Source organism: Erpetoichthys calabaricus, chromosome 4, assembly GCF_900747795.2.
Source record: "Erpetoichthys calabaricus chromosome 4, fErpCal1.3, whole genome shotgun sequence".
Classification (NCBI taxonomy): Eukaryota; Metazoa; Chordata; class Cladistia; order Polypteriformes; family Polypteridae; genus Erpetoichthys; species Erpetoichthys calabaricus.
In genome coordinates, this window is record NC_041397.2 from 34,151,995 (window position 1) to 34,164,270 (window position 12,276).

The 12,276-nt window shown below is 40.1% G+C and overlaps 1 protein-coding gene across 1 annotated transcript in view; it reads right to left on the bottom strand.

Annotated features, from left to right (window-relative positions):
• Positions 1-1,220: 1,220 nt before the first annotated feature.
• Positions 1,221-12,276, bottom strand: part of rxfp2b (relaxin family peptide receptor 2b) — a 312,780-nt gene continuing 301,724 nt past the window's right edge. The window contains exon 19 of the mRNA XM_028800786.2: positions 1,221-1,922. Within this exon, the coding sequence (XP_028656619.2) occupies positions 1,684-1,922 (239 nt within the window). The 3' untranslated portion in view covers positions 1,221-1,683. The remainder of the gene's footprint in view (positions 1,923-12,276) is intronic.

Here is a 12,276-nt window from a genome sequence, read left to right on the forward strand (position 1 = left end):
ATCCGCCACGGTGCCCTCAGTTTGTGAGGAGCAGATCATAGAATGGTTGAAAATAGTTTACTCTTTGCATTTATTTGACAGTAAACTATTTTCAACCATATATATATATATATATATATATATATATATATATATATATATATATATATATATATATAGTGTATATATATTTTTTTCAGTTTAGTTGTATGTAAAATTTGAAACTCTATGCAGGTTATGCAGAGTTGCAAACGACACTGTTCTTCAAAAGCTCTTTTTTTCTCCCTTTCTTTTTCCTTCATTTAATAACTATTTTGATGTTTTACCACTTCAAAAGTAGTTAATAGATAGATTAATTACTAGGAAGTGATAGTTATTCTTCAGAATATTAACAGGACCACTGGATCTTCAGAACATCTTTTTCATCTCCAATGGTTAGCTCACCTGTATATTTTTAATGCCTATGGTTTGTTTCCACATAGAGGGACTAGCAGCACCATTGAGGTTCACACAAATCTCAAGCCGCTTTTATCTGCACAAAGGCAGGTTATATAGAATTTCATGATGAAGAAAATGGGGCTCACACATGCATAGGACAAAAACAATATCGCATTGTTTGCCAGCAGACAAAATAGTTGTGTATGATAAGCAATGATATGTTTTCATTGGAAAGACCAAACCCTTAATTAGTTCTTAACTTTAAATCCACATAAAAGGAACACAGTGAAACCCTTAACAGAACAGAAATCAGCAACAACAACTGCATAGCACACCGCATCGAGTCGCTTAGCCTGGAGAAATGACACTCGGCCTCCCCACCCCTGCAGGTACAGGATTCATGAAGGTAATTTGAAGTTGATTCTCAATGCCTCAAACAATGCTGCCACAATAATAAAAATCTCCAGTAGCAGGCAATAAAGTAATACAGATATCACCAGGAAGGAAAGTATTAAAAAATAAAGTGGGAAATGCGTCAAAAATTTGCCATCAAAACCCCAGGCTAAGGTAACACCCTGTTAGTACAAAACGCCGTCAGACATTTAGACTGTGGCGCTCAATTCAGCTGAACCTTGTCATACATTTTATTTTATATACCTGCATAACACCACGTAAACATTATGTTTGCTGCAATTCTACTATACTGCTAAAGAAAAAAGAGAACCTCAAGAACACGTACTTCATTTAATTCTTAATATACTGGAATTATGTAAACCACTATGTTCATATTAAACCCTGTCTTTTTAGAATAGCGAACTGCCATGTTTCATACCCTTTACTTGTGTCACCAATACAATATTCAGTAGTCAAAATATATTACTATATATAGAATACATTATTCATTTTAAATTAAGAATTGCATGACTGCAATAGTTTAAAGAAAAGGTATTCCTTATATTGTGTGTGTAAATGTAGCTTTAGCTGACTATTAGCTGCTTGTTGGTTGGTGACCTCAAGTATAAACTGTCAATGCATCCTCATTGTGTTTCACACAAGTCTTTAGCTGAGATCTGAAAGAGTTCTCTTCAGCGCTGATCCTTTGTGAGCAGTCGCTTTAGGATGTAACTCTCGTTCATAAGCTGTGAAGCTGCCAATAGTTAAGTGTGGATGCACAGTTTTTATTGGACCCCACCTGCTGATGCAATGGATGCTCCATAGCTTGCCTTGCATTTCACTTCTTCCACATGAGTGTATTGCCTCCATCTCTCAGATTGATATTCTTTGGAAAAATCCTAAATGTAATGAAGGGTGACGGGAGCTGTCGATATAAACAACTGAACTCGACACACTTTTTCTGCTTTTCCTGTTAGATGCATTTTGTTGCCACTTGCAGAGCAGGAGTTCCACTTTTTCTTTAAAGAAGCTTGTAGTAAGAGTATAAAGGATGGGGTTCAAGGCACTGTTGATGGGGAGAATAAATATCACCACCCACGATGTTATTGTTCCTAAACAGAGTAAAAGAAAGGTTAGTTAGTATTTACAAAATATGTAGCATATAATAGTTTTAAACTAAATATTAAACATATAATGATGATAGTAATCCATCTATTTTGAAGAAGTGGTAGTCTATCCCAGCAAGCATAGGACACAATGCAGAAACAAACCCTACGCCAAGGTGCCAACCATCTTAGGGTAAACACAGACACACACGCATCAGGGTCAATGCAGCGTAACCAACCATCTAACCTGCATGTCTTTGAACTGTGGGAGGAAACTGGAGGACCAAGAGGAACCCCACGCGGACAATGAGAGAACATGCAAACTCCACACAAAGAGGACCCTGGATGTGAACCCTGGTCTACTTGTTGCAAGGCAGAAGCACAAATAGTAGCAAATAGGTCAACAGCTTTTTTAATTGTTCACATTATTGTAGACAGGTTGGGAGCATGCACCGATAGCACGTTGCTGCACCCACCACACAATGAACCAACCACCTTATTGTAGAAGAAAAGAAAAAACATGTATGGACATAGAAGGCATTATCACACTATTCTGGTGTGGAGATTCGTTGGTTTTTCAGCTGCAAACTATTTATATTTTAATTTTGCCTGAAGAAGGGGCCTGAGTTGCCTCGAAAGCTTGCATATTGTAATCTTTTTAGTTAGCCAATAAAAGGTGTCATTTTGCTTGGCTTTTCTCTACATTCATAATGGCTAACATGGTACAACTCCCTAGTACTACAGTTATTTTGCTCAAGTAATTCAGATGAACTGAATTTACAGGACTTTGATTACAGGCATTGAAAGCATCATTTTGCATTGTACTAGTAATATCTGCATTTTTCCAGTGAGTTTCATTTTCAAATACTTTATTACCTGGGAATGGGGCATAAGCACAGAGGCCATAAAAGCTGTTTTAATTAAATTATAACCTGGGAATGGATGGACGCTGTAGGACTAGGAATTACAGAATTAGTTTACAGCTTGAGAAAGGAAGGATTGTGGGGGTACTTAAGAGGTCAAACACTTTGATTAGAGTCAATCGTCATCAGGGCAACTCAGCCAATCAAATGTGTGCAGTTTCACATGTCCTAAAACCCCACGTGTGCATTTTAACATAAATATCACTCGTCTGATGGACCAAAAGCAGAACAAAAAACAACGACAGAAGGACAACATCAAAGATCAAGAGACCTGAGAGCGTCTGATTCATCAGAAAACATAACCTATGAATAACACCAAACGCTAAACCAAAAGCCGCTAACCTCTTGACATTTCTAATTTTCAGTAAGCTTTTCTAAGACTGTTCAAATCCAGACATTGCTATTTTATATTTTTATTATATTTTCTTCTATTTGGTTATACATTAATAAATACTACTTTGCTTTTATATTTTCTATACTTTTATCTAGAGTGATTAAAATAATAAATGGCTACCAAGTATGAGTTAGCTGGCCACTATCCTATTCACAGGGTTTGTCAAGGCTAATGAAGTTGCTCCTCAAGAATTCGAACAACTGTGGTGAGTGAAAGCAAGACTTAGTTTGGCTAGTAAGTTTATGGTTTAAGGTTTAAGGTTTCTTTATTTAGTCATGTTTACACAAGAAAACATGAAATTTGCCTTCTCAGTTGTATCTAATAACAGACAGAATGAAATAAAACTGACAAATAGAAACAAGAAAGGTTAAGGTAAGGCAGTTAGATAATGCATATTTACACCAAAAAAAAGGGGTTACAGGATATATATCAAAACCTTAATCATTATCTCTGATATTTCTTATTGAAAAGTCGTATGGCACAAGGAAGAAAGGAGTTTCTGGAGCGATTTGTGTGGATTTTCAAAGCGACTATCCTTCCTGATTTACTGAGTTTAGTTCTACATGTAATGGATGTCTGTCATCAGCTGAGATGATTTCCAGTTTCTTTAGCATTGCACTCTGACACACACTAGTCAAATCATCTACATCAGCCCCAATAACTTTAGCCGCATACTTTGTAATCTGCTGGAGCTTTTTTGAGTTTTGGTTTGTCTGACTACTAAACCAGGCAATAAAACTGAAAGTGACAACAGACTGGATCATACCGCGATAGAAGGACAACATGAGGTCCTTGTCTACTTTAAATAGTTTGAGTTTAAAGAGGAGAAATAAGCGCTGGTTGCATTTAGAGAATATTTTTTTGTATTTGTATTCCAGTTAAGATTGTTATCTAGGTAAGTTCCTAAGTATTTATATTCAGTCACTATTTCTACCTCCTCTCCCAGAACTACAATAGGTGAACATACAGATTTCTGTCTCTTAAAATGTAGAGAAAAGCCAAGCAAAATGACATCTTTTATTGGCTAATTTGATTTAGATAGTCGCTTTCATCCTCCCCAGATATGCATCCTATGATCATGGTGTCATGCGCATACTTGATAATGGAGTAGTGGTCATTGTTCTGTCTCAGGTCACTTGTGTACAGAGTAAACAGTAATGGTGATAAGACTCGCCCCTGTGGACTTCCTGTGTTTGAATGAATGACTATTGAAAATGTGTCCTGTACTTTAACTGTCTGTGAATGATTTAAAAGAAAGTTCTGAATCCATAGTGTAATAAATGGGTTTACATTCATACTGTTCAATTTCCCAATGAGTATATGAGGCTGAATGGTATTGAATGCTGAAGAAAAATCCAAAAATAGTAATAGTAAGTAGCATGTAACCAAAAGAGTTGAGCTTTTTGGAGTCTTCTTTTCTATCTGTAACATACCGTAGAAAATCTAACCCAGATTAAAATGCTTCTGGAGAGAATAATGCAAAATGTTTTGTGTCCAACTCAATCAACAGCTGGACAAGCCTAATGAAAAATCCTTATCTTAACAAGAAAGTCAGATGTAATTGGGAATGAATATTTAGCAGAGGATTACTTAAATCTGTGTAATTTTCATTCACTACAGTACATTCTGGACAAAAAACAGAAAATATTAATACAGTAATTTAAGAATTTGGTTCAGTTTATTTCATGTGGTATAAAAATTCATAAGTGGCACGGTGACAGTGTGCCGCCTCTCTGATCCTGGCCCTTTAATAATAATAATTCTTTACAGTTACAGTATACACCATTTTTTTCACTACTCAAAGTGCTTTACATAGTGAGTAGGAGGCCATTTCAACCACCACCAACGTTCAGCATCCACCTGAATGATGCGATGATGCAGCCATTTTTGTGCCAGTAGGCTCACTACACATGAGCTGTTAGGTAGCGAAGTGGTGAGAGAGAGATAGCCAGTTAGAAGCAGGGGATGATTAGGGGGCAGAATGAGTAGGCCATAGTGGACAATCTAGTCAGGACATCAGGATACACCCCTGCTCTTTACAAAGGATGCCCAGGGATCTTTTATGACCACAAAGAGTCAGAAATTCGGTTTTATGTCTCATCTGGAGGACAGCGCCATATTTACCGCACAGTGTCCCCGTCACTGCACTGGTGCATTGGGAGCCACATTTAGACCACATGATAAGCACCGCCTGCTGGACCCACTAACAACTCTTCCAGTAGCAACCCAAGTTTTTCCCAAATTGTCTCCCAACCAAGTACTAGCCAGGCCCGAACGTGCTTAGCTTTGGTGGATGACCTTTTCTGAAGTGCAGGTGGTGCTGGCTGGTTTAAATTCCTACTTGGTCACCCTTGTTTTCACAAGTTTCTAGAGGTAATCAGGACTTTCTAGACGTAATCAAGCTTCTTCTGACATTGTAAAGGGGGGCATGTTTCAATACGTTCATCCTGCAGGGTTGGCTGTGTCTCTCTGCAGCTTTTAATTTTGCAGTTTGCATGAGTGCTTCCCCAACTAATGACAGCACTCACATTTAAAAATATCCATCATTTATAAATAACATGCCAACTACAGGCCCTTTTTAGGTCAATTGCAAGGAGGCAAGAAAAATAAAAGGTGCTTAAAAATTAATATAAATGATCCCCTAGTTATATCTGGCTTATATGAACAATCTTAAATTTCACTCATTCTCTGTCACGGTTTATATTTTCAAAAGATGTGCAGTTCAATCAGCTTCAAAAATTTGTGATTTAACAAAAGCAGGAATTCCCAAGTATAAAACCTTACACTGACAAAAGCATAATGAAAAAAGTATGTGGTGGCAACTATGTGCAGGAAAAAAGGCACACTGCAACAAATGCGCTGAATACTGTTAAATCATTGTGAGGAAATCCGATGCCTTAATAAAAATTTCTCTTTTAACTGTTGTCACACACGTACGGTTAGGAGTCAATCAAAGGGGCCAGAAAACACCAATTTCACTCCAGGCCTGGGGACGGCAGGTTGCATTGAATCTCTCTCTTTTCTCTTGACAGTACTGTTAGCCAACAGGGTGCTCGCAGAAATTGGGCTACTGTTGGCTGAAGAAGAAGAAGGAGAAGAAGAGGGGGGAGACGTGTCCAGAGGCAGGAGGAGAGGAGGAAGGTAAAGAGAGTGGAACTGAGGGTAGGAACTTTGAATGTTGGCAGTATGACCGGTAAGTTAGCAAATATGATGGAGAGAAGGAAGGTTGATATATTGTGCGTGCAAGAGACTAAATGGAAGGAGAGTAAGGCCAGGTGGATCGGAGGTGGATTCAAATTGTTCTGTCATGGTGCGGATGGGAGGAGAAATGGAGTAGGGGTTATTCTGAAGGAACAGTATGTCAAGAGTGTTTTGGAGGTGAAAAGAGTGTCAGGCAGAGTAATGATTATGAGGCTGGAAATTGGAGGTGTGGTGATGAATGTTGTTAGTGCATATGCATTGCAAGTTGGGTGTGCAATGGAAGATAAAGAAGATTGTTGGAGTGAGTTGGATGAAGTGATGAACAGTGTACCCAAGGGACAGAAAGTGGTGATTGGAGTGGATTTCAATAGACATGTTGGTGAAGGGAACAGAGGAGACGAGGAGGTGATGAGTAGGTATGGTGTAAAGGAGAGGAATGAAGAAGGTCAGAGGATAGTGGATTTTGCCAAAAGGATGGGCATGGCTGTGGTGAATATGTATTTTAAGAAGAGGGAGGAACATAGGGTGACGTAAAAGAGTGGAGGAAGATGCACACAGGTAGATTACATCCTATGCAGAAGAGTTGATCTGATCTGAAGGAGATTGAAGACTACAAAGTGGTGACAGGGGAAAGTGTAGTTAAGCAGCATAGGATGGTGGTCTATAGAATGACGTTGGAGATCAAGAAGAGGAAGAGAGTGAGGGCAGAGCCAAAGATCAAATGGTGGAAGTTGAAAAAGGAAGACTGCAAGGTTGAGTTTAGGGAGGAGGTGAGACAGGCACTGGGTGGCAGTGAAGAATTACCAGACAGTTGGGAGACTACATCAGGTATAGTAAGGGTGACAGCAAGAAGGGTGTTTGGCGTGACATCTGGAAAGAGGGAGAAGGAAAAGGAAACCTGGTGGTGCAATGGGGAAGTACAGGAGAGTATACAGAGGAAGAGGATGGCAAAGAAGAAGTGGGATAGTCAGAGAGATGCAGAAAGTAGACAAGAGTACAAGGAGATAAGGCGCAAGGTGAAGAGAGAGGTGGCGAAGGCTAAAGAAAAAGCGTATGATGAGTTATATGAGAGGCTGGACACTAAGGAGGGAGAAACGAACCTGTACCGATTGGCTAGACAGAGGAACAGAGGTGGGAAAGATGTGCAGCAGGGTAATAAAGGAGAAAGATGGAAACATACTCACAAGGGAGGAGAGTGTGTTGAGCAGATGGAAAGAGTACTTTGAGAGGATGATGAATGAAGAGAATGAGAGAGAGAAGAGGTTGGATGATGTGGAGATAGTGAATCAGAAAGTGCAACGGATTAGCATGGAGGAAGTAAGGACAGCTATGAAGAGGATGAAACATGGAAAGGCCGTTGGTCCAGATGACATACCTATGGAAGCATGGAGGTGTTTAAGATAGATGGCAGTGGAGTTTCTAACCAGATTGTTTAATGGAATCTTGGAAAGTGAGAGGATGCCCGAGGAGTGGAGAAGAAGTGTACTGGTGCCAATATTTAAGAATAAGGGGGATGTGCAGAACTGTAGTAACTACAGGGGGATAAAATTGATGAGCCACAGCATGAAGTTATTGGAAAGAGTAGTGGAAGCTAGGCTAAGAAGTGAGGTGATGATTACTATGCAGCAGTATGGTTTCATGTCAAGAATGAGCACCACAGATGCAATGTTTGCTCTGAGGGTGTTGATGGAGAAGTATAGAGAAGGCCAGAAGGAGTTGCATTGCGTCTTTGTGGACCTGGAGAAAACATATGACAGGGTGCCTCGAGAGGAGCTGTGCTATTTTATGAGGAAGTCAGGAGTGGCAGAGAAGTACATAAGAGTTGTACAGGATATGTACGAGGGAAGTGTGACCGTGGTGAGGTCTGTGGTAGAAGTGATGGATGCATTCAAGTTGGAGGTGGGATTACATCAGGGATCGGCTCTGAGCCCTTTCCTAATTACAATGGTGATGGACAGGTTGACAGATGAGATTAGACAGGAGTCCCTGTTTACTATGATGTTTGCTGATGACATTGTGATCTGTAGCGATAGTAGGGAGCAGGTTGAGGAGACCCTGGAGAGGTGGAGATATGCTCTAGAGAGGAGAGGAATGAAGGTCAGTAGGAACAAGACAGAATGCATGTGTGTAAATGAGAGGGAGGTCAGTGGAATGGTGAGGATGCAGGGAGTAGAGTTGGGGAAGGTGGATGAGTTTAAGTACTTGGGATCAACAGTACAGAATAATGGAGATTTTGGAAGAGAGGTGAAAAAGAGAGTGCAGGCAGGGTGGAATGGATGGAGAAGTGTGTCAGGAGTGATTTGTGACAGACGGGTATCAGCAAGAGTGAAAGGAAAGATCTACAGGATGGTAGTGAGACCAGCTATGTTATATGGGTTGGAGACAGTGGCACTGACCAGAAAGCAGGAGACAGAGCTGGAGGTAGCAGAGTTAAAGATGCTAAGACTTTCACTGGGTGTGACGAGGATGGATAGGATTATAAATGAGTACATTAGAGGGTCAGCTCAAGTTGGACGGCTGGGAGACAAAGTCAGAGAGGCGAGATTGCGTTGGTTTGGACATGTGCAGAGGAGAAATGCTGAGTACATTGGGAGAAGGATGCTAAGGATAGAGCTGCCAGGGACGAGGAAAAGAGGAATGCCTAAGAGAAGGTTTATGGATGTGGTGAGAGAGGATATGCAGGTGATGGGTGTAACAGAACAAGATGCAGAGGACAGAAAAATATGGAAGAAGATGATCTGCAGTGGCGACCCCTAAAGGGAGCAGCCGAAAGAAGAAGAGACCAGACACAGGAAATTTTGCCTGTCCCAGCCCTGAGAATGTCACTTCCTGTTCCACCCTGACGACATCACTTCCCTTGAGTCACCTTATAAACTTACCAAGACAGTTCTACTTTGGACCTGAACCTATGAACAACCATTGTAACTTAAGCCCTTTTGCAGCCAGGGAAAGTATACGGGTGGCTGTCCCAAACCATCATTATGTGTCCAGTCTTTTATTTCACACTGTACAGGACTCTATTAAATTTAATTTCAATTCTTATATATAGGCAGGATGGAAAATATTTTTTGACTAAAGTTATTTTTACTACTCTTTTTTGTTTTACTTTGTATTACTTTCAGTTCTTGTAAGCAGTTATTAACAAGGCGGGCATGTATCCTCTTTGTCTGTTGCAAATCTCTTCATGTCTTTATTTCTGGAGGCTCCAGAAAAGACATTTAGTTGTATCAAAGACACAATATGTGTGTGTGCGTGTGTATGTGTGTGTCCTGCCTTGGCAGGGTAAGCAGAATGAGAACAGAAGGATAAGGAAGTGACACTCAATGGCAAAAAACACAACCATCAAAGAAAGAAAAAAAACAATCTTTCACCTAACTTAATGGTTAAGCATACTCAAAGTCAAAAAACAGATTTGTAGTATAGTCGTTTGTCAAAGAGCCTTTGGTATCCAAAGATTTGGACAGTGAATAGTTCCATGGTAATGACTTTTATCTCATTGCGTTGATGATGCGTGAATTCCATTAGTGACAACCATGCTAACAAAATGGCGTCACAGTGAATAATGAAAATAAAAATGATTAAAGGTTTCATTTTTAAAAAGACTGAGTGAAGAAACTAAGTTCACCAATACATTCTCTGAAGGAAAAAACAAAGGTATTTACCACAAAAGATGCATAGAAAAATATAATAATATCAGAAAAATTTAAAAACATAACAAAATCATGACAGTCTGCATTTGTCTATCCCATGGACTGATTGGTTTGATGTTTTTATTAATTTGTCTATAGTGAACTCCCATATTTTCTCACTTTGCTATGTTTGTTTATTATTAATGAATAATGAATAATGTTACTATGTTAATAATAATGTAATTTTAAAACGACTGTTTATTTTTAGTGAGTTATTGTTTGTTACTAATGGGTTACATTTTTCCACAGTGCATTAGTGTTAGATATTGTCATTTTAATGTATTTCAACATTTAACATTGCTTTGTGGTCACCACTTTTTGTGATTTAGTATTTGTAAACTTTCTTGTCTCTTATTGATGGATTAGCCTTTGTAGCACAGACATTACCACCAACTCCGACAGGTCTTCAATGTAATCCTATTTCACATCATCTTCCCTGGATGTTCTGATCAAGTGATGAGTTGTTAGATTTTGTCATGTCTGTCTGTGCTCTATGCAGTGAAATGCTCAATATGTCTTACAGCCATTATTGTTCGTGTGCCTGTTGCTTTCTGAGTTTTATTATCAGTGCTCTGATGTTTGCACACAATCTCAGACACTAGAGACTGCACTTTACCATTTGGTCTTCCGTTACTTCCCTTACCAAGCCCACTAACAATGCCTAAAGCCTCTTAACCTTATTTGACTTTCTCCCTTCTAAAACATAATTTCAAAAACAACACAAACTAGAGTGTCTTAACTTTTCAGAATTTGTAGAACATCTTCATTCTGGATATATCCATCCATCCATTTTCCAACCCGCTGAATCCGAACACAGGGTCACGGGGGTCTGCTAGAGCCAATCCCAGCCAACGCAGGGCACAAGGCAGGAACCAATCCTGGGCATGGTGCCAACCCACCGCAGGACACACACACAAACACACCAAGCACACACTAGGGCCAATTTAGAATCGCCAATCCACCTAACCTGCATGTCTTTGGACTGTGAGAGGAAACCGGAGTGCCCGGAGGAAACCCACGCAGACACGGGGAGAACATGCAAACTCCACGCAGGGAGGACCCGGGAAGCGAACCCGGGTCTCCTAACTGCGAGGTAACAGTGCTACCACTGCACCACCATTCTGCCCATTCTGGATATATGTTTTCCATCCATCCATTTTCCAACCCGCTGAATCCGAACAAAGGGTCACGGGGGTCTGCCGGAGCCAATCCCAGCCAACACAGGGCACAAGGCAGGAACCAATCCCGGGCAGGGTGCCAACCCACCGCAGGACACACACAAGCACACCCACACACCAAGGCCAATTTAGAATCACCAATCCACCTAACCAGAATGTCTTTGGACTGTGGGAGGAAACCGGAGCGCCCGGAGGAAACCCACGCAGACACAGGGAGAACATGCAAACTCCACGTGGGGAGGACCCGGGAAGCGAACCCAGATCCCCAGGTCTCCCAACTGCGAGGCAGCAGCACTACCCACCGCGCCACCGTGCCGCCCGATATATGTTTTTTTATTTTAATTCCTTTATATCCACCTTAATAAAATGAAAACTGTCTTTGTGCCTATTTGGTTGCTATGTCTCTTCCATTCCAACAGATGCCACATCACAAACATTTGTAGTAATAAAATGCATTGCAATTTTTATTCCAACAGATGGCGCATCACAAACATTAGCACTGCTTTATGAATCCCATAACAAATGGCATATAACAGAAACATTTGCATTGCATTTGTCATTCAACAGTTGGTGCATCACAAACATTTGTAGTAATGCATGTTGTTACTACAAATGTTTGTGATACACCATCTGTTGGAAAGACAAATGAAATGTATTAAATTACTATATGCACTATAAAATACAATCCAACAGATGGTGCACTGCAAACATTAATGTTGAGGTCTACTTTGATTAATATAGATTTCATCCCATCTTAGATGGCTAGCACAGCTGATATTATACTACAATGATTAAATTATAAATTTGTCAGGCCTGTAATACTACTTCTTATTCAAATCACTTCCCCTGCCCTTGCCTTTCTAATTTTCAATCAAATAAATAAATGATCATCATCAGTCAACAGTGAGGGGCATAATTGGTTCTGATGATGGCAGTCTGGAGCAGTGGTTCTTGTTTTAGTCTCAAAGCTTCAAG